The following is a 22,392-nucleotide window of genomic DNA, read 5'->3' as shown; positions in this document are numbered from 1 at the left end:
ACTCCGCTTTTTGTAAGAAAACAATAAATGATAAGATGGATTCGATTATGTCAAACCACACATGGGAATTGGTAGACTTCCACAAGGTTCAAAACCAATTGGGTGCAAGTGGGTATTTTGGAGGAAACATCACACCGATGGCGCATTACAAACCTTCAAGGCTAGATTAGTAACCAAATAGTTTAAACAAAAGGAAGGAATCGATTACTTTGAAAAATATGCTCTGGTTTCTAGAACAACCACTATAAGAGTACTATTTGCCTTATCATCAATATATGACATTTATGTTCATCAAATGAATGTCAAAACGACATTCCTAAATGGAGATCTCGCTGAGAAGATCTATATGGAACAACCGGAAAGTTTTGTTCTAAGGGGAAATGAACATAAAGTGTGTAGGCTTGTTAAATCATTATATAGTTTAAAATAAGCACCGAAACAACGGCATGGGAAGTTTCATAAAGCCATAGTTTCGGAAAGGTTTAGACACAACAATGCGGACAAGTGTTTATACTCTAAGACTTGTGATGGCTATGTCATCTTAGTGTGTCTATATGTTGATGATATCTTGATTTTGAGTAATGAGATGAAGGGCATAATAGAAATGAAAAGGTTTCTATCTTCCACTTTCAAGATGAAAGACCTTGGAGAGTTTGATACCATATTGGGTATAAAAGTGAGAAGAAACAGTGGGGGTTATGCCTTGAGTCAAGCTCACTACGTTGAGAAAGTGTTTGACAAGTTTAGCCATCTCAAAATCAAATAGGAAAATACACCATTTGATTCAAGCATAAAGCTTGAAAAGAATAATGGTAGAGCAATGGCTCAACTTGAGTATGCAAGTGCATTAGGGAGCTTAATGAACGCCACTCATTGTACAAGAGCGGATATTGCATATGTGGTTTGTAAACTAAGTAGATTTACTAGCAATCCAAGTATGGAACATTGGAAAGCTATTGAGAGAGTTCTAAGGTACCTTAAGAGGACCAAGCAGCTAGGCCTCTAATATTCGAAGTTCCCAAAGATACTTGAAGAATATTCCAACGCAAGTTGGATATCAAGTGTAGGAGATAATCTCTCCACAAGTGGTTGGGTGTTTATACTCGGAGGATGAGTGGTTTCTTGGGGTTCCAAGAAACAAACATGTATTTCACACTCAACCATGGAGGTCAAGTTTATAGCTCTAGTGGCAACCGGCAAAGAGGCCGAGTGGCTTAGAGATCTCATGTTGGATATCTCAATTATCGCGGATGAGGTATCGATGACCTCGATATATTGTGATAGTCAAGCCACATTAGCTAGAGCTTATAATGACATATATAATGTGAAGTCTAGACATATAATTCTAAGACATGAATATGTGAGACAATTGATTCAAGATGAAATCATATCGATCTCATATGTTAAGATAAGTGAGAATTTAGCGGATCCATTTACAAAACCTCTTACGAAGAGGTAAGTTCCACTTCAAAATGGATGGGACTGAAACTCCTAGAATAATATATTCATCAATGATGGAAACCCAACTCTAAACTTGTATACATCAAGGGCAAGAGTTAAATGGGTAAGAACAAGTCATTGAGTGAATAGTTTTAACACTAAGAAAGTCGTGAGTTCCATCCAATGATGGTTAGTATTGGTTGCTACCAAGTGAGGGTTAAGCCTAGGGATTTTAATGAAGTTCATTTGTGTGCAACAAGCATCTCTAAAGGTAGCAAAGATTTTGTAAAAACTTCACTTATGTGAACTTAGAGGTGGTGTCGCCTCTCATGGGAGTTGGAGTTTCTCCCGAAAAGTTCATGAAATGGATGAGCACAAGGCCATGAAAAGTGCTAAGCGTGATAGTGGGAAAATGAATGGTCAAGTGGAGGTGTGTGAGGTGTTACCAGTCTCATCATTAAGGAGTTTTTAGTTCAATATTTAAGATACCAATGACTTTGAAAAGGCTTTGTAATACTTTCACTAAGGTAAAGTTTAAATCGAACGATACTTTATTTTATGCACCAAAACGGTTAAGCTAAGAATATGGGATTATATTTAACCAAGTGGGAGAATGTTGAGATTGGTTAAGTATAATGGTTAAGATATTTACACATTGATGTGCAAAACACTTAACGGTTTTCACTTAGGTTGAAGTGAAAACATGAGATTGAGTAGTAGGCAGCTAAAAGTGACTTTTATGGGTCTAAAGTGATACATGGAGGTATCTAAGGATCCCCAAAAAATTTGGTAGCATTTGGAGCAATTTTAGGACCATTGGAAGGGTCAAAAGTTAGAGGAGGTGGCGATGTGTTGTGTCCGTACAATTACATAAATTTGCTCCAAATAATGTGTTTGAAAGCTCAAATCATATTGGTTGGACTTAATGACGATGCCTACACTATAAATAAGTGTTATTAGAGTTGAAAAGCATTGATCACATTTTTCAACTCTCTCTCTCTCTCTCTCTCTCTCTCTCTCTCTCTCTCTCTCTCTCTCTCTCTCTCTCTCTCTCTCTCTCTCTCTCTCTCTCTCTCTCTCTCTCTCTCTCTCTCTCTGTGTGTGTTTTATCCAAGAAACTCATCAATCATTGCTTGACTTGCATTAGTTTTAAGGCTTGTTCAATCTCAAATCTCATTCTACTTGGTTGAAGCTTCAAGCAATTAAGGAAGGCTTAGAATAGAGATTTTTGAACAATATTCTTATTGTGAATAAGCCTTCGAAGTTCCCCAAGTTTGAAGATTCAAGTTGCTCAATACAAAAGGTTGTATCTCTCTAACCCTAATATTGTATTTTATCATTCTATTGTGATTATGTTGTTAAGTATTGATGATTAAATGTTTCTAAGTTCATCTTTTAATCATTTATTCACTTAGTTTTTTATTTTCAAGATTTGCATTAATATCATGAACATAGTTATTTGATTATCAAGATTTGCATTTATACTTTGAATAAGGTTCTTGATTAGCATATAGGTTTTGTATTATTGAATTATTCTCATCATTAATTGTTGATTAAGAAAGTGTAAAGCCATAAATTCCCAACAAGATATACATTTGTGGCTCACGCCACTCACGGTGAGTGGCACCGCCACATGTATATATTTTCTACTCCTGGGATTTGAATTTTGAATTTCAAATTAAGTTGTTTATTTAATTATTTTAATTATTATTTTTTAATTAAATAATTAAAATAGGTTGTAACTAATCAGTTTTATTTTAATTAAATAAAGATTAATTAAAATAATTAATTATATTTATAAACCTGAAAAGAAGCGATTATTTTCTAAGTGAGTTGTTTCTAGGCTATCGGACTCTCTCAAAAGAAATAAACAATAGAATTTTCTATACTTGAAATTCTAGAACTTTCTATACCATCTCTCTTCTCAAACCATGTATGATCCTGGCTAGTATTAAGAAGACGATATATAATATTATAAATTTACACATATATACAAATTATTACAACAAATTAAAGGTTCAAGGCCACCAAGCCATGAATGAAGGCCACCACTACACTAAAGGTGTGGTAGAGAGGGAATATTTGAATGGGATGGATAATCTTATCCAAAATTATACACAAGGCCTATTTTCGTCTTTAAAATTGGCATATATTTTAGAAATAGATGGTATGTGCATGTAACGTCAAATTTCCCTAATAATATACCCAAACTACATGTGGCTTGTTTTGGCTCATGCTTTCAGAAAGCTCGTTTGTGAATATCCCAAAACAACTGCTATTAATCCCGAGTTAATCGCGAGCCGTGAAGAATGATTCAGATTCTTCCATGAAGCTGAAATCTTCTTTAGTGGGTTGTTTTTACTAGGGGTGAGCATCTAAACCGGCAAACCGTGACGACCGACCGCACCGCACTACACTACGCCGCAAACTGCGATGTCAAAAGTAGAATGGTTCGGTATGGTTTGTATCTTAGCTAAACCGCGCGGTGCGGTGCAGTGCGCGGTTTGGCGGTGTGAAATTTTGGTTTGCACCACACCGCATCGTATACTTACAAATATGTTAAAAAAAAATAAACTTTACATTATACCATTTTTTAGTAACTCAATCTAAAATTAGGAGCCCACTTAAATTAGGATATAACCTTATTCTCTAACACATCATACACCACAACAACTCCTTCTCTCATCTCATTTGCGCCTCCTCCCTATCACCTCTCTATCTCACACCCAAACCACAACAAAAAATAATTTGGTTTGGTCGGTTTAACTACTACACCGCACTTGTGGCGTGGTGTATTAAAAAGCGTTCATACTGCCCAAACCACACCGTGCACTTCCGTAGTCTTTACATATTCATGCTTCGTGGAAACGTATTAATTCTTCGGAAAGAAGATTATTAATCCCAAAATGAGTAAGTCATTAGATCCAGCGATTCTTCATTCACTATCTCTTTCTAACCAACTTCTAGTTGCCGTAAATCGTCAAAAATAAAAATACAATAAAATATCGTTTTCATTTTTAATTTTACTATTAGCAAAAGATAGCGTAGCAAATAAAGTGATGCTCAGCCAACAATGAGCTTACGGTTGACTCGAGATTGATGTCCTAATCCACCAAAATAGCTAACCACTAAAAAATAATCTAATTCATTTAGTTTCAAGATTTTATATTTTTAAAGTTTCACAAACTGAATACCTCCTTTTATACAATTTTAGAATTTCTTTGAAATAATAGTTATAATAATTCAAGACAAACCATAAATAATAAGATAGGATGGTTGGTCAGCACTAAAAAATGAGGTATATCATTACGTTGTCAACTAAGTCGGATGGAATACTATACAACAAACATGGTCGTCGGTTAAAAGAGAGTTTGCCTAACTCTTCCAGTGAGTCAATCTGTTATGTACTCAGGCAATCCCTAGAAGCTCAAACAGGTTCACCAATACAGGATCCCGGTCCGAAAGGCCTAATGATCAATACCGTCGACTATGATTGCTCAATTTAAGTATATACTTCGAAGATTTCACCTTCTGAAGTGATCCCTCGACAGAAATGGATGCCTTAGGGCTTCACGAGCAGTCATTCTTTCAGAAGGATCATACCGAAGAAGCCCTTGCAATAGATGAATGAGATCTCCAGCAGAATGGTCCACATGCTGCATTACTAGATTCTGCGTGAAACAAAAGTAAACAAATCAATTAAAAGGTGATGTAGCACACTTCTACAAGGAAAGATAACTTGCTCCGAACATAGCCAGGAAAACAAACCTGAAGTCGATGAAGCTTCTGAACAGCTTTAATGCTCTCCCTTGAGGCTGCACCTTCAGGCCAATCCAATCTACCTTTTCTGACATACTTCTCAGCAGGTCGCCTGATAATAACATCCGCGAAATAAAAGGTTGTTTAATCAATTTTGTAATTTACATCAAAACATGGAACAACAAATTGCAGAGCACAGTAAACTTACTCTACTCTCTTCAACATGTGCTGGGGAATTGGGCCAAGAACACGTTCCATCATGGCAAGATGCTCCAAATTCTCATGGGTTTGAAACAAAGCCTCACCCTGTGCCAATGACAATAAATAAGCATAAATATATAGGTGACATAGTTGAAACTTAAGAGCTCAAACAGATGAATGATTCTTACCGTGCACAACTCAACTAATATACAACCAACACTCCATATATCACAAGGATAACTCCATCCAAGTCCTACCAAAATACAATTGAAATTACTCACTGGACAAAATTATTAAGAAGCTGGTATATGAGGGAAGGGATTATGCTTACCAAGAATCACCTCCGGAGCACGATAATGTCGAGTTGATACAATGTAAGTCTGATCTTGACGCTCATATGTTGTGCTTCCAAAATCAATCACCTTGATAGCACTTGACTTTGGAACTCTTTTAAAGTAGGAACTATCCTTTGGTGACCGAGATGAACTCTGAGAATAGCAGACCAGACACAAAACAGTCAAAAATAGACAACTTCACACAAAAAGAACTAATAAATGAAGATGCAGTTAACAGTGTATGCAAGTGGAAGTAAAAGAAGAGGCTAAAAGCACGAGTAATACCTTGTAATCAGGAACTTTAACATAATCCGAAGAGACAAGAAGAATGTTCTCAGGCTTCAGATCAGTGTGAATCATATGCAAGTCATGCATGACTGCAAACAAAAGAAGACAAGGTGTCAAAAAAGGTACGAAATAACTTAACTTGGTTCCCACCTAATAATACATGGCGCACAACTTCCAAAACATTAAAAACAGTACTAATAAATAAAAGTTAAGGTGAACGAAATTTTAAGCCTTACTACCAGTTATCATTATAAGCGGGTAACCCTATAAAGCTAGGAATGTCATTTTGAGGGAATAAATTTACAATAGCAATATGTACGAAGAAAAAAAATGCTAGCTAAAAAAGTTACTACACACATGCTACACAATCCAACAGTTGTCTGCCAATCTCACGGACAAGGTCAATGGGAAATGAGCGGTAATTGTTTTTGCGTAGAAAATCGTATAAGCTTGGTCCAAGCTTCTCAAAGACCTGTTCAAACCATTTAAATTCACCCAAAAGGCTTAACCCCCGTACTTTTTATTAATTGGGGAAATCAATCCATCACAAATCAACATATACTTACAATACAGATATGGTTACGATAGTCAAACCAGTTCCGTAATTGCACACAACTGCAAGGAATAAACCCATTTAACAATTGCTACAAAGTCCAGGAAATGTTTCAAGATGTGTGTAATAAATGAGTTAAAAATTGATAAATCACCCACCGATTTCCATTTTTATCATGTTTTCCAAGTTGTTGCAACACCTCAATTTCAATCATAGCTGCTTCGCGGTACTTTTTAATTCCACGAACAATTTTTATGGCAACCATCTCCTTTTTCTCTCTGTCCCAGCATTCTAAAACCTGACCAAAGGTACCTTCACCCATTTTACTCTGGATCTTATCTGTAGACACAATTCAACAAGATACAATTCAGTGCATAGCTCACAGTATCTAAATTCTAGTAAATAACAAGTAAAAACAAAACAGCATTTAACAATTAAGAAACAATCAACACCTGCAACACTGAAATGCAAAATTTTGTAACCCGCAGATAAGCAGAAATAATGATATAGTGACTTAAAATGTGTCAGCAACCACAGAAACATATGTTAAGCAATTAAATAATGATCTATCAATAGATGCTAAGTATCTTGATGATGGTAAGATGTAATTACAGCGAGATGTTAAATTTTCGCCAAGCTCAAACATGTAATGGCCATCCTTGTCATCCTCTCGCCGGGGCGGAGAACCATTTCGTGAAACTCCCTTAAGAAACAGAGAACTACAATTTTGTTCCGAAGGTGCGTTCAAAGATGCAAAGCTTGAGAAATTCCCAATCTCTTGTCCACATAACATTCCTACCTGAGCCTACACACAGCCATTAATTCATACTCTACTTAAAATCAAATTATATTTCTTCCCAACCACAGCCCTTATCCGAAAACTCAACACCTTCTACCAAGAAGAGTATAACAATGATATCCATAAATAAAAATGCAAAGCGAAACATTAAATCGATAAAATTAGCATAAGAAACTATATTATTACCATCGAATCTTAACCGTATGAACATATAGTTACGCAATAAATGCACAAAAAATAGTAAATTCGTCAAAACACGCCAAAAGATTACCAAAACTTACAACAAAAAAAAACAACCGTGAAAAATAATCGTAAAAACTACGAAGATCGAGCCATACCTGATCTAAAATACACCATATCAAAACAAGAAACTGAGAAAAAATACAGACAATAAAAATTAATTAGATCTAGGGTTTCCTGTAAGAAAAAGAAAATACCTTTGGGGCCTGAGGAACATCCCAGCCCAATCGCGCCCTCTTTCTTGGTCGCCGATCCAAGTGAGTAAGAGGAAACTCAGTCACGCGCTCCATCTCCATGATCAACAGCGTTCCAAAGAAAAATTTCAGAGGTAAAACCTAGAAAGATCGAATACAAATTTTGGAGAAATCGTCAAATTGACGAGAAACAACAAAAGAAAAAAAAAATAATGCTTTCTGTGATACAGAGAGAAAAAACCTAACCCTAAATTTAACACAACACCGAAGCGAGAGATGATTTCGACTATATCTATCCGTACACGTGTCAATTTTCTAGCCGTGGGTTTGACGGATCTGTGTATTATTTTGTTGTACCGACTATCAGCGTTTAATCAGGGTTAGGGTTGGGTTGGTTCTTCTAACCGTGGTTAAGTTAGCTTTTTTTTTAAAACTAAGTTAGCCTTATTTAGCCACGGAATATGGTGCTTTATCTACGCGCCAGTACAAGCGATTGATTATCTAACAATAAAATAAAATAAAAACTAATTAAATATGATAAAAAAAATTGAAAGGGGGTTTATCAAATTATTTGATAAATAAAATAAAAACGTTCGAAATGATCTATGTAATAAACATAATATTTTTTTAATCAAAAAATAAACAAGGATTAACCAATCAAATCTACTATTGAATTTCATCTATATCTAACTAATTCAGAATTTAATAAATTCAATAATATCGAACCACATAATATATTTTTAATACTATTTTTTATTAAATAAATTTATTAAAAATATTCTCGTACTCATTCATAAAAATATATAATATAAATCAAAAAATAAAAAATGCAACAATCCTGGTTCATTGCTCGATTTCAACCATTTAAGTTTCTTGCAGCAAAAAAAAATATTTAAGTTTCTAACTTTCTATGCTGCAAAAAAAATATTTAGTTTTCTATTCTGCTAAGTCATCAAAATATAAAAATATCTTGAGATTTTTTTCCAAAAAAACGTTGATTTTTTTTTTTTTGTCGATAAAAATCATATTTTTAAAAACTAGATAAAGTGGTAAAAAAATATTTTAATGGAATAAAAATATCCACCCTGTGCCAACCGACTGTGGTACGTTGAAAGCAGGTTGGGCACGCACTAGACGTGAAAAATGAGAAAGCGTGAAGTTGTTCGGCAAAAGCATCGATAAGAATCCAATGCATAAAGTCCACGTGGGACCACTTAGTGGGCAAATTGTCATACTGGAGGACACGCGTGTTAGTGCATCCATGGGCCTGACTATTTTTCTTACTGGGCCAATGTATAAGGCTCAAAACTAAAGGCCCATTACTAAAAAAGAAAAGGAAAATCTACAAAAATATACTAAAACTTAAAAAATATATGAAAAATACGGTATATTACAAAAAATAAAGAACTTTTGTACAAAAACATGGAGGGACAAAAATATAAATATGAAGTGGCAAAATTGTAAACAAAAACTAGCAATATGTAGTGTTTTTGTGAACAACGTTAACAAACTTGTAAATATTTGTTATATTTTTGTAAATATCTGTTACAAAAATCAATTATTAACAAAATTTAACAAAACTAGTTTTATAACTAAAAAGTATATGTTTGTAACTAACATTTACAAAAATAATTTATAATTTTAACATCAAAATGATGGTAACAAAGATTTACAAATCTAATCTAAAAATATTCAAAATTTAAAATGATGACTATTAACAACTATATTGTAATACACAATTATTTAACCAATAACTAATGTTACTACATTATAACAAGTAAACATATGTTACATTTTAGTAAAATAACTTTTACATTTTTGTGAACAATTTATAGAAGAATCAATAGAAAAAAAAAAAGTCTTTTTGTCAACAAAAAATATTATAGACTACTTTATAACTAAAAAAAATTATTTTTGGAACAAAAAATTTTAAAACTAGAAAGTAAAAAATTTATTTTGTAGCTAACATTTTTAAAATATATTCATAAATAATGATATTGTGATTATCCTTACATGTGTGTTGTAACATATAGTTATTAATATTAATTTCAATTAACTTGTAACATATAAACTATAATAATTTATATAAATATTAAGAAATATATCATTTGTTATATTATGTATATATATATATATGAATACCAATATCTAAAAATCAATAAAATCCCATCAAGATGTGTTTATATTCAATTAATATATCTCATCTAAATAATTTAACTTGATTCTATCACAATATAAAAGATAAAAGAAGAAGAAATTTATAGTTGTTTGAAAATTTTGTACCACTGATTGTATATATATACATCTAATTTTAGTAATTATTTTGGATTACCATATAAATCAAAATTTCTTTTAAATTACCGTGTTATTTGTAATTTTTCCAAAAGAAAAAAGGTGTACAAGTTTTCATAAAATGGTTGTTGAAGTATAATCTAAACTAGAAAAAAAAAACTAAATATGCCATAAAATCAGTATCTAGCTGTCATTTTGTTATTTTGCTAAAAGAAATAAAAATTGAAATAATATTTCTAAAACTATCGTAAATCTGAATATTTAGCACTCTTTGCCCTTGTGACAAGATTTTGTTTCTTAATATGAATTTATTTTGTTTCAGTATTTTATTCTCAAATCTCAAACAAAATGACAAAGTCTTTCCACTAGAAATAAGAAAATAAGTAGAATGGTTCTTACACAACCCAATTAAGTTTTGAGTGGCGTTGTTGACCTACCCCTTTTATATATAACAGATAAAAGTAACGTGTAGGTTTGTTTAGTTTTAAAGTTATAAATATTGTCTATAATTTTAATAAAATTTTATTAATTTTTTTTCTTAAAATATATATATATATATAATAGAATGAATTATAATTCCATAGTATATATAAATATTTATATCAATAATCTCTACATATATGACATCTAAATATAACATTGACATAGATATATATATTTACATGGCTACACGATATATATCAAATACAATAATATTTAAAAAGAAATTAATAATAGAAATAAAAATAAATAAATAAGTATAATGTAGACAGTAATATACATGCATGCATCAATTATTTTTAGTTTCTAATATTATATGTTTAATATAATATTAAGTTTAAATTTAATTAAATTTTATTTAAGTTATTAAATATATGGTTTTATTATTTTTAAATAATTATTATTGTAAAATATCTCAAACATATCCTATTTGACTTTGTTTGATTATTGATTTATTAAGTTTAAGTCATGTTTACAATCTATAGTTAAATATAAGAATATTATGTTATATATAAGAATATTTTGTTAAAGTTAGCGGAAAAAAATAAAAATCGTTAAAACCAATAATTTATGTTATCTAAACACTTTTTATATAGAAGAAATATATATATTAGATGTAAGTAATGTGCAATGTGCATTTCTTAATTTTATTTAAAAAATATTAAATATATTTATTAAGTTTTTATGATTGTTATATAAATTTTAACTAAATAAATAATATTATATATATAAAAGAATTACATAAATATATTAAAAAAATTAAATCTCAGCATTACTTATGATTTTTTGAATTTGAAAAATATATGATAATATTTTAGATCATAAACTATATTATTTCATGTATAAAATATTTATGATATTATTCAAATTACATATTTATAATTGGAGAATAAACTTGTTTATTTTTTATAGAAGATAAATATTATTCTAATTTTTATTGTAGTTACACAATCATGTTATTTGTACACACACGATACATATATAATATATTCATAATATTTGTTGTTATTTAATATGAATATAATGTTTGTTATTCTTATAATGGGTTTGTGTTTTTTTGGACCTTGTGTTTTGTCTCATTACCTGTTTGGACCCTGTATTTTGACAAAAAAAAAATTGGACCCTGTGTTTTGTAAAATAGTTTAAATAGATCCCTAAACCCAATTTTAATGAAGAAACAGTTTAATATAATAACACAGTTGTTGGACAAAATGATTTTATTTTTGTTTTAAATTATTAATTTGGTAAATTATTTGTAATTTTATCTCATAAAACTTTGACCAAAATCGAATTTAGGGTTATATTTGAATCATTTTACTAAACAGATGGTTCAAAAAGTTATTTGTCAAAATACAGGGTCCAAACAAGTAATTGGACAAAACACAAAGTTCAAAAATGTATAAACTCTATAATGTTTATTGAATTTTTTTTCTTTGTTTACAGGAGCCTTTCATTTTCTTCAATCTCTCAATTTTTTTGTCTCTCTTGCTTTTATATCATCTTTCTCTTTCTTTATACATCCTTTTCTCTTGAGTTAGGTGTCATCATAATAATGGTATTTGTAGGTTTTATCATGTGTTATCTTTTGATTGTAGCTCATATACTATCTAAGTTATTGATCATATGGTCTCATTTTGATGGATTGAAACCTTATCATTGTAGAATATAACATCTACTTTCTTCTTACTGATTGATTTGTATCTATTACTCATATTTTTACTTGATCGAATGTGTGTTTCTGTCTTTAGCTCAGCGAAAATTTCTTTGGGCCCTCCTACTGGGTCTTATCCTCTAGACCTAGTTAAGTTTATTTTAAAACTCAACAATATTAGTACATCTAGGAAATGGTGATAATAATTCATCATTATAAATTTGGAGATTCTTTCTATTTGTATGGGTGGTTTTTATTTTTATAATTGTTAAATGTTTACATTGAGTGAGTGACATAATATAAAATAATAGCATTATATTCTTCGAATCATAAATTTTATAAACAAAAATGAATATCATATCTATTGAATAAGTGAAATACATAATGTAAATTATGAATTACATGTAATGACAGTATTATGTTATTTTGATGCGATGATTTCAAATAGGTAAACTATTGAAGGACATGCGACCTGAAAAAAAAAATACATAATGAAAAATTGTTAAAGATAGAACTGAGTTATGTCAAATTTTAAGAAATGAACATTTTTTTTGAACAATTTGTAGGATTGTAAAAATTATACCTTATTTGGTATTAATTGAAAGCAAGGACATGAATAACTAGACTACCATATTGCAGATTGGATAGGTTGTTTCATTCATTGATTTATCTGTTGAATAAGTAAAATACATAGTGAAAATCATTATTTTAGTATGAGGTTGCAATGTATGTTTATTAAATTTAAAATAAAACGTAAGAATCTAATACCTTGATTTTGTGGGTTGATTACACAATATTTTGAAATATTTCGTTATAAACAATATTTTTTATGAAGGTTTTGTCTTCCACCTCATCATCGGCGTTTAGTATGGTCGTTTAGTATGGTCAATCTTTCTCTTGTTGTGACTAGAGAGATAGCGACATATAATTGACCATGAGTGAATACTTGCTTAGGGAGATACAAGCCGACATGTTTAAGAGATTGTCCTTGACTTTTATTGATCATCATCGCAAACACATGGTGCCAGAGGAAGTTGTTATCTATTGAGCTTGAATGGCCACCTTGATTCATTGGGAGACATGATAATTCTTGGAATTGTTTCGTTCTGACCAATATTTGTTACAGAAATGATGTCACATCTAACTGACCATTTACCAAGACGAGTGACAATCAACCTTGTGCCATTGCATAGACCTTCTGTTTGATTTAGATTTCTAAGTATCATTACAGGAGCACCTTCCTTCAGTCGTATGTCATGATTTGGGATGCCATTAAATTTCAAACTATGCAAAAATTCAGCTGGGTACAAAAGATCTTCATCATTGTGTTAACGCTTGCTTTGCATATACTGTCAGAGCTAAAATAGGTTCTCCCTTCTCCCAGTATTATATTCATAATCATCTCATTCAACTCATGAACAATTTCATTTTTTGGCGTTAATATTGCTCTTTCTTTCAAATATGTTGGATTGTTGTACTTATGCAAAAGTGAAGGGTAGATAGCTTCAACTATAGATTTCATTGGATCTTCAGATGGGTTTTTCCATATATCAGAAGGAATTTTGATTAATTCTCTATCAGTGTCATCATATGATGAACCATCTCCAATCTGCAACAACCATTTGTTGAAAGAAGCTATTTTAGCAGCCTTAGAGCTACTTACACTTCCATTATAGAGCCTCATATTTTGGTTGAGCTGATATATTTTGAAAAACGACCACAAGAAGGATGAGTTCAGAGAAGCATCAACAATGTCTGCTCTTGTACCCTTTGGGACAGCTGGCAATATTTGATGGAAATCGCCACCACATACCATCGTAAGTCCTCCAAAAGGTTTGGTAGAACTATTTTCATACCTTCTTCTTAGAATATCTCTTAAGGTCTTATCCAAAACTTCAAAGCAAAACTTATTTGCCATAGGTTCTTCATCCCAAATGATCAAGGAAGTTTTCATAAGAAGTGCAGGTAATTGGGTGTCGTGTTGAATTTCGCAAGTTGACTCTGCTGTAACATCCAAGGGAATATGAAATCACGAATGAGTTGTCCTACCATTAGGCAATAATAAAGCTGCTATGCCTAAAGTTGCCACAGGTAAAACTATTTTTGATTGTGATCTGAGCTTTGCAATAATTGTATTCCATAGAAATGTTTTACTAGTACCTCCATGTCCATTAATAAAAAATAAATTTCCTTTGTCATTCTCGACAGAATGTATTATTGCTTCATAAGCTGACTTTTGGCAAGGATTTAGAGCAGCAAATGATTTGTCATGCAATACTTTTAATTGATCTTGGTCATAATCAAGCTCTTCATTGACCAATCTATTACCTGAGTCTCTTAACAAAGAAGAATTAGGGAGTGGCATTCCATCTATGTCTCTCAAACTTTTTCCCATTTTCAGCATGATACTTTCAATTTCGAACAATGTGTATGCTTCAACCTATTTTTCAGTTAGTTGAAGGTCCTTCATTCTAAATCTCTTCCTTTGTAATGAAGTTATGTCTTCTAACAATGTAGTATAATTAGATTTCCAAAGTTAGGATGCATCGGAAACCTGACAATGAATGTGTATCGTGACAAAAAGATGTCTTAACTCATTTCCAGTTGCCCAAATTGCAGCTTTAGTCAAGCAATCAATCCACTCTTTATCATCGTCTAATAATCCCAAAGCATAGCATGCAACTTTAAAAGTAGGATATGTCACTCCATTAATTGTTCTAAAACTTTCAAACAAAGTGCTTCCTTTGACAAAGTTGAGCATCATTTTCATGTAGAAGCGGTCTCCAGTTGAAGGATATGCGAAGTAAATTCTTTCAATTGATATGCCACTTTTTCTCCTCATCCATGTTTTGTCTTTTGAATTCCAAACCCAACATGTAGGGAAATCAGAATAAGTTAGGTCACGTGCATCCTCATAATTCTTGTTTGCCTCTAACCATTCAGTGAACTTTTTTTTCTAGTCCAGGTATGCAAAGCACATTTTTAGTGCAGTTGTTCTCTTCAAATATTATTGTATGCTCTCCAAGTAAATGGAATTGCAATCTTTCAACTGTTGGATGTCTGTAATGTATGTCGATTTGGAAGATTCTCCAACAGGCTTCGGTTGCTGATATGAATCTGCAATCAAGATATGTTTTGATCTCATCTATTTGTTCGGCAGTGTCAATAGATTCCATTATTGTAGTTGTTCTATCAGACCCTTTATGAACATACTTCTATAAATATTTGACTGATCTTGAGTAATTGCAAATCTCAACATTAATATGTGCATCAAATATGACAATCAAATTCCTATTATAAGGGACCAAATAACGATTATCTAAGAGGACATTTTTCTTTTCAACATGGATACTTGTATTTCTTCTTTTGTAGACTGGAAATCCATCTGTGTCAACAATCTTTTGGTCATTGAATTTTTTTGGAAAATATTTTGTGCACTTATCTTGCATCATACACGCAGAGTTAGGAATGAGCTTTCCACAGAGTCTATGAATCATAAATTTGTTGACTGCATTATAACCATCAAGATCAACATTTACGCCTGGGATTTCTACACTAATTATTATATCAATATGATCTGTTGACGGATTTTTCATTGTCGGGTGCAAGAAAAGTAGTATGTGTGCATGGGGCAAGCCTCTTTTTTGGAACTCAATTGTGTAAAGACCTACAAACATGGAGTAAAACTTAGTTTTGAAATATTTTGCTATAAGTTGCGTAATTATTGTTGTTGCCCACAATTTTTATTAACAAATAAAATGAATTTGTTGTGGATACGAATATGAAGATGACTTACATGCAATTATTTTTCCAATCAGTTTTTATTTTTTGAGATCTTGCATTAGTTGGAATAACTTTATCTCAAAAACTCTGCATATGACATCCACTCGATTGTCATCATCTTTTTGCCCAATTAAATTGAGCATGTTATTAATTTATGGCCACTTCAGGTTGCAAGTGAAAGTAAGAAACAAATCAGGATATCCTGCCCATTTACAAATGGTCATTACTTGGTAATTTTGTACTCTATATCATGGTCCTCTAGTGTGTGATGAAGGCAAGATAACTGATTTTCCAACTTTTGAACAATCTGAATCACCTCGATGAACAACATCCATTAAACCGAAGTAAAGGTCTAATCTGAGTTTTTTTTATTATTTCTTATCCAACAGAATCTTTCTTCTTCAATTGCCATGTAAGAATCTACTATATATTGTTGCAGTAATCTACTAGCTCGGAAAAGAGTGTGTCCCTCATTTAATATTTGCTGCAACCTGAAGCAGTAATGTTGCCTCATTGTCAACTTTTGCCTCTTGAAATGGGTCTTAGTTACGTCTCTTAAGGGTATATCAAGTCTATATCCATCTTCACCGTAAGGGTGTATCAATGGATATGTCATAGACATGAAACTTGGATGCAGATCAGTGATTCTTTGAAGTCTGTTAGTCCGATGCTCAACAAAAACATTGTGTTGGTAGTTTGCTTAACTAAAATCACCAACTATTAAGCCTGCTACTTCAAAAATTGTTGGCATATTGTACTGACGACCATCTGTAGTCCTGCGACATAAGTGTCTTAAATGGAATTTAGATTCTGGTTGTTCTTTGAATCTATCCCTTGCCATAGGGCTGAGCATAAAATCCGAAAAACTGAAAAAACCGTGTACACTGACCTACCGAACACCGAAAAAACCGCCAACGGTGCAAACCACCACTGTTCGGTCGGTTTTGAAATTTTGGGTGAACCGACCAATAAAACCGAAACCGACTGAACATAATAAACTAGTAATATAATATTATATAATTATTAATTATTAAATTTTTTAAAATTTGTACTTTTAATTATGGACTTTTAATTATGTTTCAAACTTTAAAATTTGTAAATGTAATTATGTTCTATATATTTATGTTTTAAAAATGCAGAAAAAAGGATTCCAACAATCCAAAAATTTTAATTTTTTAACTAAAACTTTCAAAAAAAAAATAATAATGAATTCGGTTTGGTCGGTTTAACTGACCAAACCGCGGTCCAAAACGGTCGGTTTTTTTTTAAACTGGTTTGGTTCGGTCGGTTTTTGGATTGCACCAATCCGGACCAAAAACCGAATTCTGGATTTTTTGTTGTGAAAAAACCGCCCAAACCAACCGATGCTCACCCCTACCTTGCCATTCGAAAAGATTTGACCAAGCAATTATGTTGACCCAACATTTGAGATAATACCTGGACAGTTTCGTGTTCAATATCCGGCATCCTCCCCTGATTTGACAGTGTGTTGATTCTATTTTTAATCTCATTTTTAGTATCATATATATATAGCTGAGCGAATTGTGGTTTTTTCACAACATCTGGCAACAACGAACCAATATGGTGATAATTTTAACTGCTCATCCGGAAAACATAAGGGCCTTTAGATTTGTTGATTGACGTATCAACTTGGCCTCCCATTGATGTGAAAGCAAACATGGAGTTATGAGCCCTTATATGTTTTCAAAATTTGAGGCCTTTTTTTTTCAGAATCTGGTCCGAGGAGATATTTTAGTAGATGAGGTGTTTCTTTCAATAATGGCATTTGTACACGTCCTTCCATACAACAAAAATAGAATTTGGGATGTGAGGCATTTTGGGTTTTCTTAGTTCGTTCCTAATACCATAAAATAGCACCACAATATTGACATGTGTATGTAGGGGGTCCAAAATTCTATGGTGTTGTGTGATGAGCTACGAATTGAAAAAAATATATATATTCATACGACTAAAGTATGTAAATTTTCCAAGTGAATAAAGTAATAAAAAATATTAAATTACTTTGTTTCCCTCCAACTGTATGCTATGAATTCCATGGTTGGTAACTTCTTTACTTTTGTCTGTCTTTGTCAATTGTATCATTTGCAACCTCATCATTATAGTGACACTTTTTTTACTTGTCCATGTTCAGCTGTTTTTTTTTTTAGTTTCAAAAGCATAAAATAATAAGTAATTTCAAATATTAGAAGCATGAAGAATAACTAACAAACTTTTATCTCAAGGAGAATATACCTATTTGAAGACGACGTTTTTCTTTATTTTTTTGTTTGTTTGGATTAATTTGTATTGATGTAGTATAATTACCATCTGTACCTCCATCTGGTTGGAGGAGAATCTCAACTGAAACATGTTAGAAACATATATGTCTGTTAATATTTATTAACACGAATTTTTATAAATATAATAGGATAACATTTTGTTTAAAATGTAAATAGGAACGAAAATTATAAAATGAAGAATGACATACCGTTTGATTGAACCAATTCAATTTCACTTCTAATGTTGTCAAACTTCATAGATTTTGTGAAAAAAACTATAGTTTGTAGGATCAAAATGATTCTCTTACTTAAATAATGTTTGAATCTACTGTGGATAATAGTAATTTTTCGCTTGAATCTTGCATGTTTGCATATGTTCTTTCGAAGGATAGCTAATTTGGTTTTTATAATATGACATTGAACACTCAATAAATGTTTTTGAAGTTGTAATTTTTGAATCCTTTCGTGTCGAGCTAAAGCTAAGAGTTGATGACGCAAACAAGAAACTTCTTGGGAGACTTTCCTTGAATCACTGAACTCTTTGATGGTTGCATGAATCAATTCCATTTAGTCTGCACAATAATATGAAAGAATAAATTATATTATTTAATTTATGAAAATTAGAATGTGATTTGAAAGATTGAACAAAAAATATTGAGAAATGGAACTTTGATTCAAATCTTTTGATTCTAAAATTATTGCATATGTTCCATTTTAATTTTGATTTTCTTTATTACATTATATTTTTGTTTTATTCTTCTATCCATATTTATGTGTATATTTAAAAAAAAAAATTGATTGGTGTTATTCTTATTATGTTTAATTATTAATTATTGGTTAAAGTACAATAAAAAAAGTTGAAGGAAAGGAAAAAAAAGTTACGATGGAGAAAAATTTAACATTTGTATTAAAACTATTTTGGTAGATCTAGATTTGAATAACATATTAATTACTATTTGTTTGTATATTTTCTAATTATTTATCGAGTAGTAATTCTCGAATTATTAATTTTGAAAGTGGAGGTCCCCACTTTAGAAAGTGTTTTATGTGTATATTTGGACCATTTTATTATATTAATAAGAGTTTATACCTTTTTGAACCATGTGTTTTGTCTCATTACATGTGTTGGACCCTGTGTTTTAACAAATTACTTTTTGAACCCTATGTTTTGTAAAATGTTTCAAATAGAACCATAAATCCAATTTTGGTCAAAGTTTTCTAAACTGAATTGACAAATAATTCACCAAACTAACAATTCATAACAAAAATAAAATCATTCTGCTTAAAAACCGTGTTGTTATATTCAATTTTTTTCTTCATCAAAATTGAGTTTAGGGGTCTGTTTTAACCATTTTACAAAATATAGGATCCAAAAATGATTTTTTTTAAATACAGGGTCCAAACAAGTAATCAGAAAAAACACAAGGTCCAAAAATGTATAAACCCTATTAATAATATTTTGTAAAGTTTTAAAAAATAGAATTTTCTTAATAACACAGGTTTGATAAATATGAGGTTCTTATTTGTGTAACTTATGCTTAAAGTATATATTAAAACCAATTATTTGATATGATTTTTGTTTGTAATTTGAATTTTAAATTTTCTTACATTTACACACTAATGTGACTTTTTAAAAAAAAAAGATTGATTAGAAAAATAAGAAAAACTATAAAAATAATAATGAATTGAAATTATCATATTAATAAAAATATTGTGAAAAAATTATAATACATTAGCACTACAAGAAAAAGACCCTACAGCGATGACATTTACAACGATGACTCCAAAGTCGTCGCTGTAGGATGTCGAAAACCACGAGAAATAATTTTGTTTAATTTATTGAAATTGTTAGGCTACAACGACGGTCTTCCAAATTACGGATACCCTACAGCGATGACATGTTGTCACGGTAGGGTATCAGGAATTTGGAGGGAACACGAGGCAGGAACTGACTATACAGCGACGACATGTCGTCGCTGTAGGGTATTCGTAAGAAAAAGAAGAAGGAAATATGTTTGTCTATAGCGACGACAAGTCGTCATTGTAGGATGCTCAGGGAACTCAACCGCCAAAAGGCGGTTGTCTATTTTGCACAGCCTATAGCGACAACATGTCGTCGCTGTAGACTCCAATATATCAACTGGTCAGTTATTTTTGAACTCTACAGTGGCGACGTGTCATCGCAATAGGGTCCAAAAATAAAACGTGGGAACGTGAACCGCCAAAAAATTTAAGTCAAATTTCACTTCCTACAGCGACGACATGTCATCGCTGTAGAGTGCAAATATAGCACACGAGAGTATTCACGTACTATTCACTACCCTACAGCGATGGCATGTCGTCGCTGTAGGGACTCATCGTTTGAGTGAAACGATGCGTTCAACCTTGGCGACAACATTGTATTCCCTATAGCGACATGTCGTCGCTATAGGTCCCAGCGATATAACCCCCCTGGCAGAGCCTTTCTTCTTCATTTCTACTGTAATTTTCCAAAACAGAGGCTTTCTCTTTGTTTTCCTCCGCGTCCCAACGCCGCCCAGCCCCTCCCAGAGCCACCTAGAGCCATTTTTGGCTCTCTTTTGTTGAGGTTAGTATTATTAAACCTTAATGTTTTAGTTTTTTCTTTTAACTTTAGTGTTTTTATGATTTTTTTGTGTATTTTTTATGAGTTTGTTAAATTTTCTATTGTTTTTTTTTTTCAGATTGTATTGGAGCATCTCAAGCTTTTCGGTATTGTTTTTAATTTTTAATATATTTTTTTTGTTTTGTGATTAATAGTGTGTAGAAATTTTTTAAATTAAATTAAATTCTAGTAGTTTTTAAAATAAATTTGTATGTTTTGTTAATTTTATTGTGAATTTGATATTAATTTTATTGTATGAAAAATAGGTATGTTAAATTAAATTTTTTTTGAATTGTATATATATGTTAGGTTAAATAAAATTAGTGTTTTGAATTATATATATAAGGTTAAATAATATGTTTTGAATTTGTATGTTTTTGTTGTTTATTTGTGAAGTAAAGATTGTATTAAAGTTATGTATGTTTTAGGACTGGTTTATATGTATTTGTTATCCCAAAATTTCGTTCGGTGACGTGGCAATAGGATGGGACAAGTGGCAATACATAATCAGTAAATGACACATTAATAGTCAATAAATGTGTTGACTAAAGAAGTGAAAAGGATGGGAGTTGACCCACAGAGTTGTGATATTACTGGTGAGGAAGTAAATTTAGCAGACCAGAGATGTGCCATGCCCAACCAAAAATGTGTCATGTAGACCAAAAATGTGTCATGCTAGACCAGAAATGTGTCATGCTAGATCAGAGATGTGTCATGCTAGACTAGAGATGTGCCATACCCAACCAGAAATGTGTCATGCTAAACTAGAGATGTGTCATACTAGACCAGAGATGTGTCATGCTAGACCAAAAATGTGTCATGCTAGACCAGAGATGTGTCATGCCCAACCAGAGATGTGCCATGCCCAACCAGTAGTGTTCCATGTCGACCAGATGTGTGCTAGAGGTGCTTTCCCTATGCCGACCAGATGTGTGCTAGAGGATTGCTTTGCCTATACCGACCAGAGGTGCTTGCCTGTGCCGACCGGTGAGTTGTTTTGGCCGAACAGTCACTTCGGGGATGGATTTGGTCGGTCCACGGATCAGTCTCAAAAGTTACCGTCTAATGACTCTTTAGTAAAACCTCAGTAACAACTTCAACCCGAATCATTCTCGACTGCTGCGGGAATCTCTCAGATATCCCAGAATAATAGCTATATTGTTGTAATTTGAATTTATTTATATTTTAGTTAATTAAATTTGGCTGGAAGAGCTAAGGACCCCGTCAAATGGATATGTCTGATGTACGATCCATGAGCCTATAAATAAATGGCTCATGGCATCATTATGGGGAGCTGGTCTTTTGAAAGAAAAGAGAGCTCTCTGGTTTTGAGAACTTGGGACTATTACTTGGGGCATTCTTGGGGCATTTTCTAAGAGAGCTTAGAGAGAGAAAGCTTGTATTCTTTAGAGAGGGAAACTCTGTATTTTTCTTCTTACACTTGAGAAACTCAGTTGGCTTAGGTCCATTTGAGC

General features: G+C 31.9%; 2 protein-coding genes across 3 annotated transcripts; both read right to left on the bottom strand.

Moving 5' to 3' along the window:
- Window positions 1-4,638: 4,638 nt before the first annotated feature.
- On the bottom strand, window positions 4,639-8,050 carry LOC133830206 (serine/threonine-protein kinase AFC2). 2 transcript variants are annotated; one of them, XM_062260131.1, is made up of 11 exons: window positions 7,813-8,050; window positions 7,189-7,381; window positions 6,735-6,915; window positions 6,590-6,638; window positions 6,381-6,495; window positions 6,021-6,112; window positions 5,732-5,888; window positions 5,589-5,653; window positions 5,408-5,505; window positions 5,209-5,311; window positions 4,639-5,111 (listed from the first exon to the last, which is right to left on the bottom strand). In XM_062260131.1, exons 1-11 carry the CDS (start codon window positions 7,909-7,911, stop codon window positions 4,965-4,967), a joined length of 1,299 nt encoding a protein of 432 aa, XP_062116115.1. In that variant the 5' UTR covers window positions 7,912-8,050; the 3' UTR covers window positions 4,639-4,964. The 2 variants fall into 2 exon arrangements, with proteins under 2 accessions (XP_062116115.1, XP_062116116.1); XM_062260132.1 differs by lacking the exon at window positions 7,189-7,381.
- A 5,461-nt stretch (window positions 8,051-13,511) lies between these two features.
- LOC133831999 (uncharacterized) lies at window positions 13,512-18,552 on the bottom strand. The gene is made up of 5 exons (XM_062262397.1): window positions 18,504-18,552; window positions 18,341-18,402; window positions 14,787-15,188; window positions 14,393-14,672; window positions 13,512-14,236 (listed from the first exon to the last, which is right to left on the bottom strand). Exons 1-5 carry the CDS (start codon window positions 18,550-18,552, stop codon window positions 13,512-13,514), a joined length of 1,518 nt encoding a protein of 505 aa, XP_062118381.1.
- Window positions 18,553-22,392: the final 3,840 nt, after the last annotated feature.

This window comes from Humulus lupulus, chromosome 4 (assembly GCF_963169125.1).
Source record: "Humulus lupulus chromosome 4, drHumLupu1.1, whole genome shotgun sequence".
NCBI lineage: Eukaryota > Viridiplantae > Streptophyta > Magnoliopsida > Rosales > Cannabaceae > Humulus > Humulus lupulus.
This window is presented reverse-complemented; position numbering and strand designations above follow the sequence as displayed.

Coding starts and splice junctions, on each gene's coding strand:
- LOC133830206 (XM_062260131.1), bottom strand. CDS start 7,911: ATGGAGATGGAGCGCGTGACTGAGTTTCCTCTTACTCACTTGGATCGG. Junction 7,382..7,812: donor ATGTTCCTCAGGCCCCAAAG/GTATTTTCTTTT, acceptor GGCTGTGTGTAG/GCTCAGGTAGGAATGTTATG. Junction 5,112..5,208: donor AGAAGCTTCATCGACTTCAG/GTTTGTTTTCCT, acceptor TGTTTCACGCAG/AATCTAGTAATGCAGCATGT.
- LOC133831999 (XM_062262397.1), bottom strand. CDS start 18,552: ATGAAGTTTGACAACATTAGAAGTGAAATTGAATTGGTTCAATCAAAC. Junction 15,189..18,340: donor ACCAGATGGAGGTACAGATG/GTAATTATACTA, acceptor TACCTGGACTAG/AAAAAAAAGTTCACTGAATG. Junction 14,673..14,786: donor CGATACACATTCATTGTCAG/GTTTCCGATGCA, acceptor ACTGAAAAATAG/GTTGAAGCATACACATTGTT.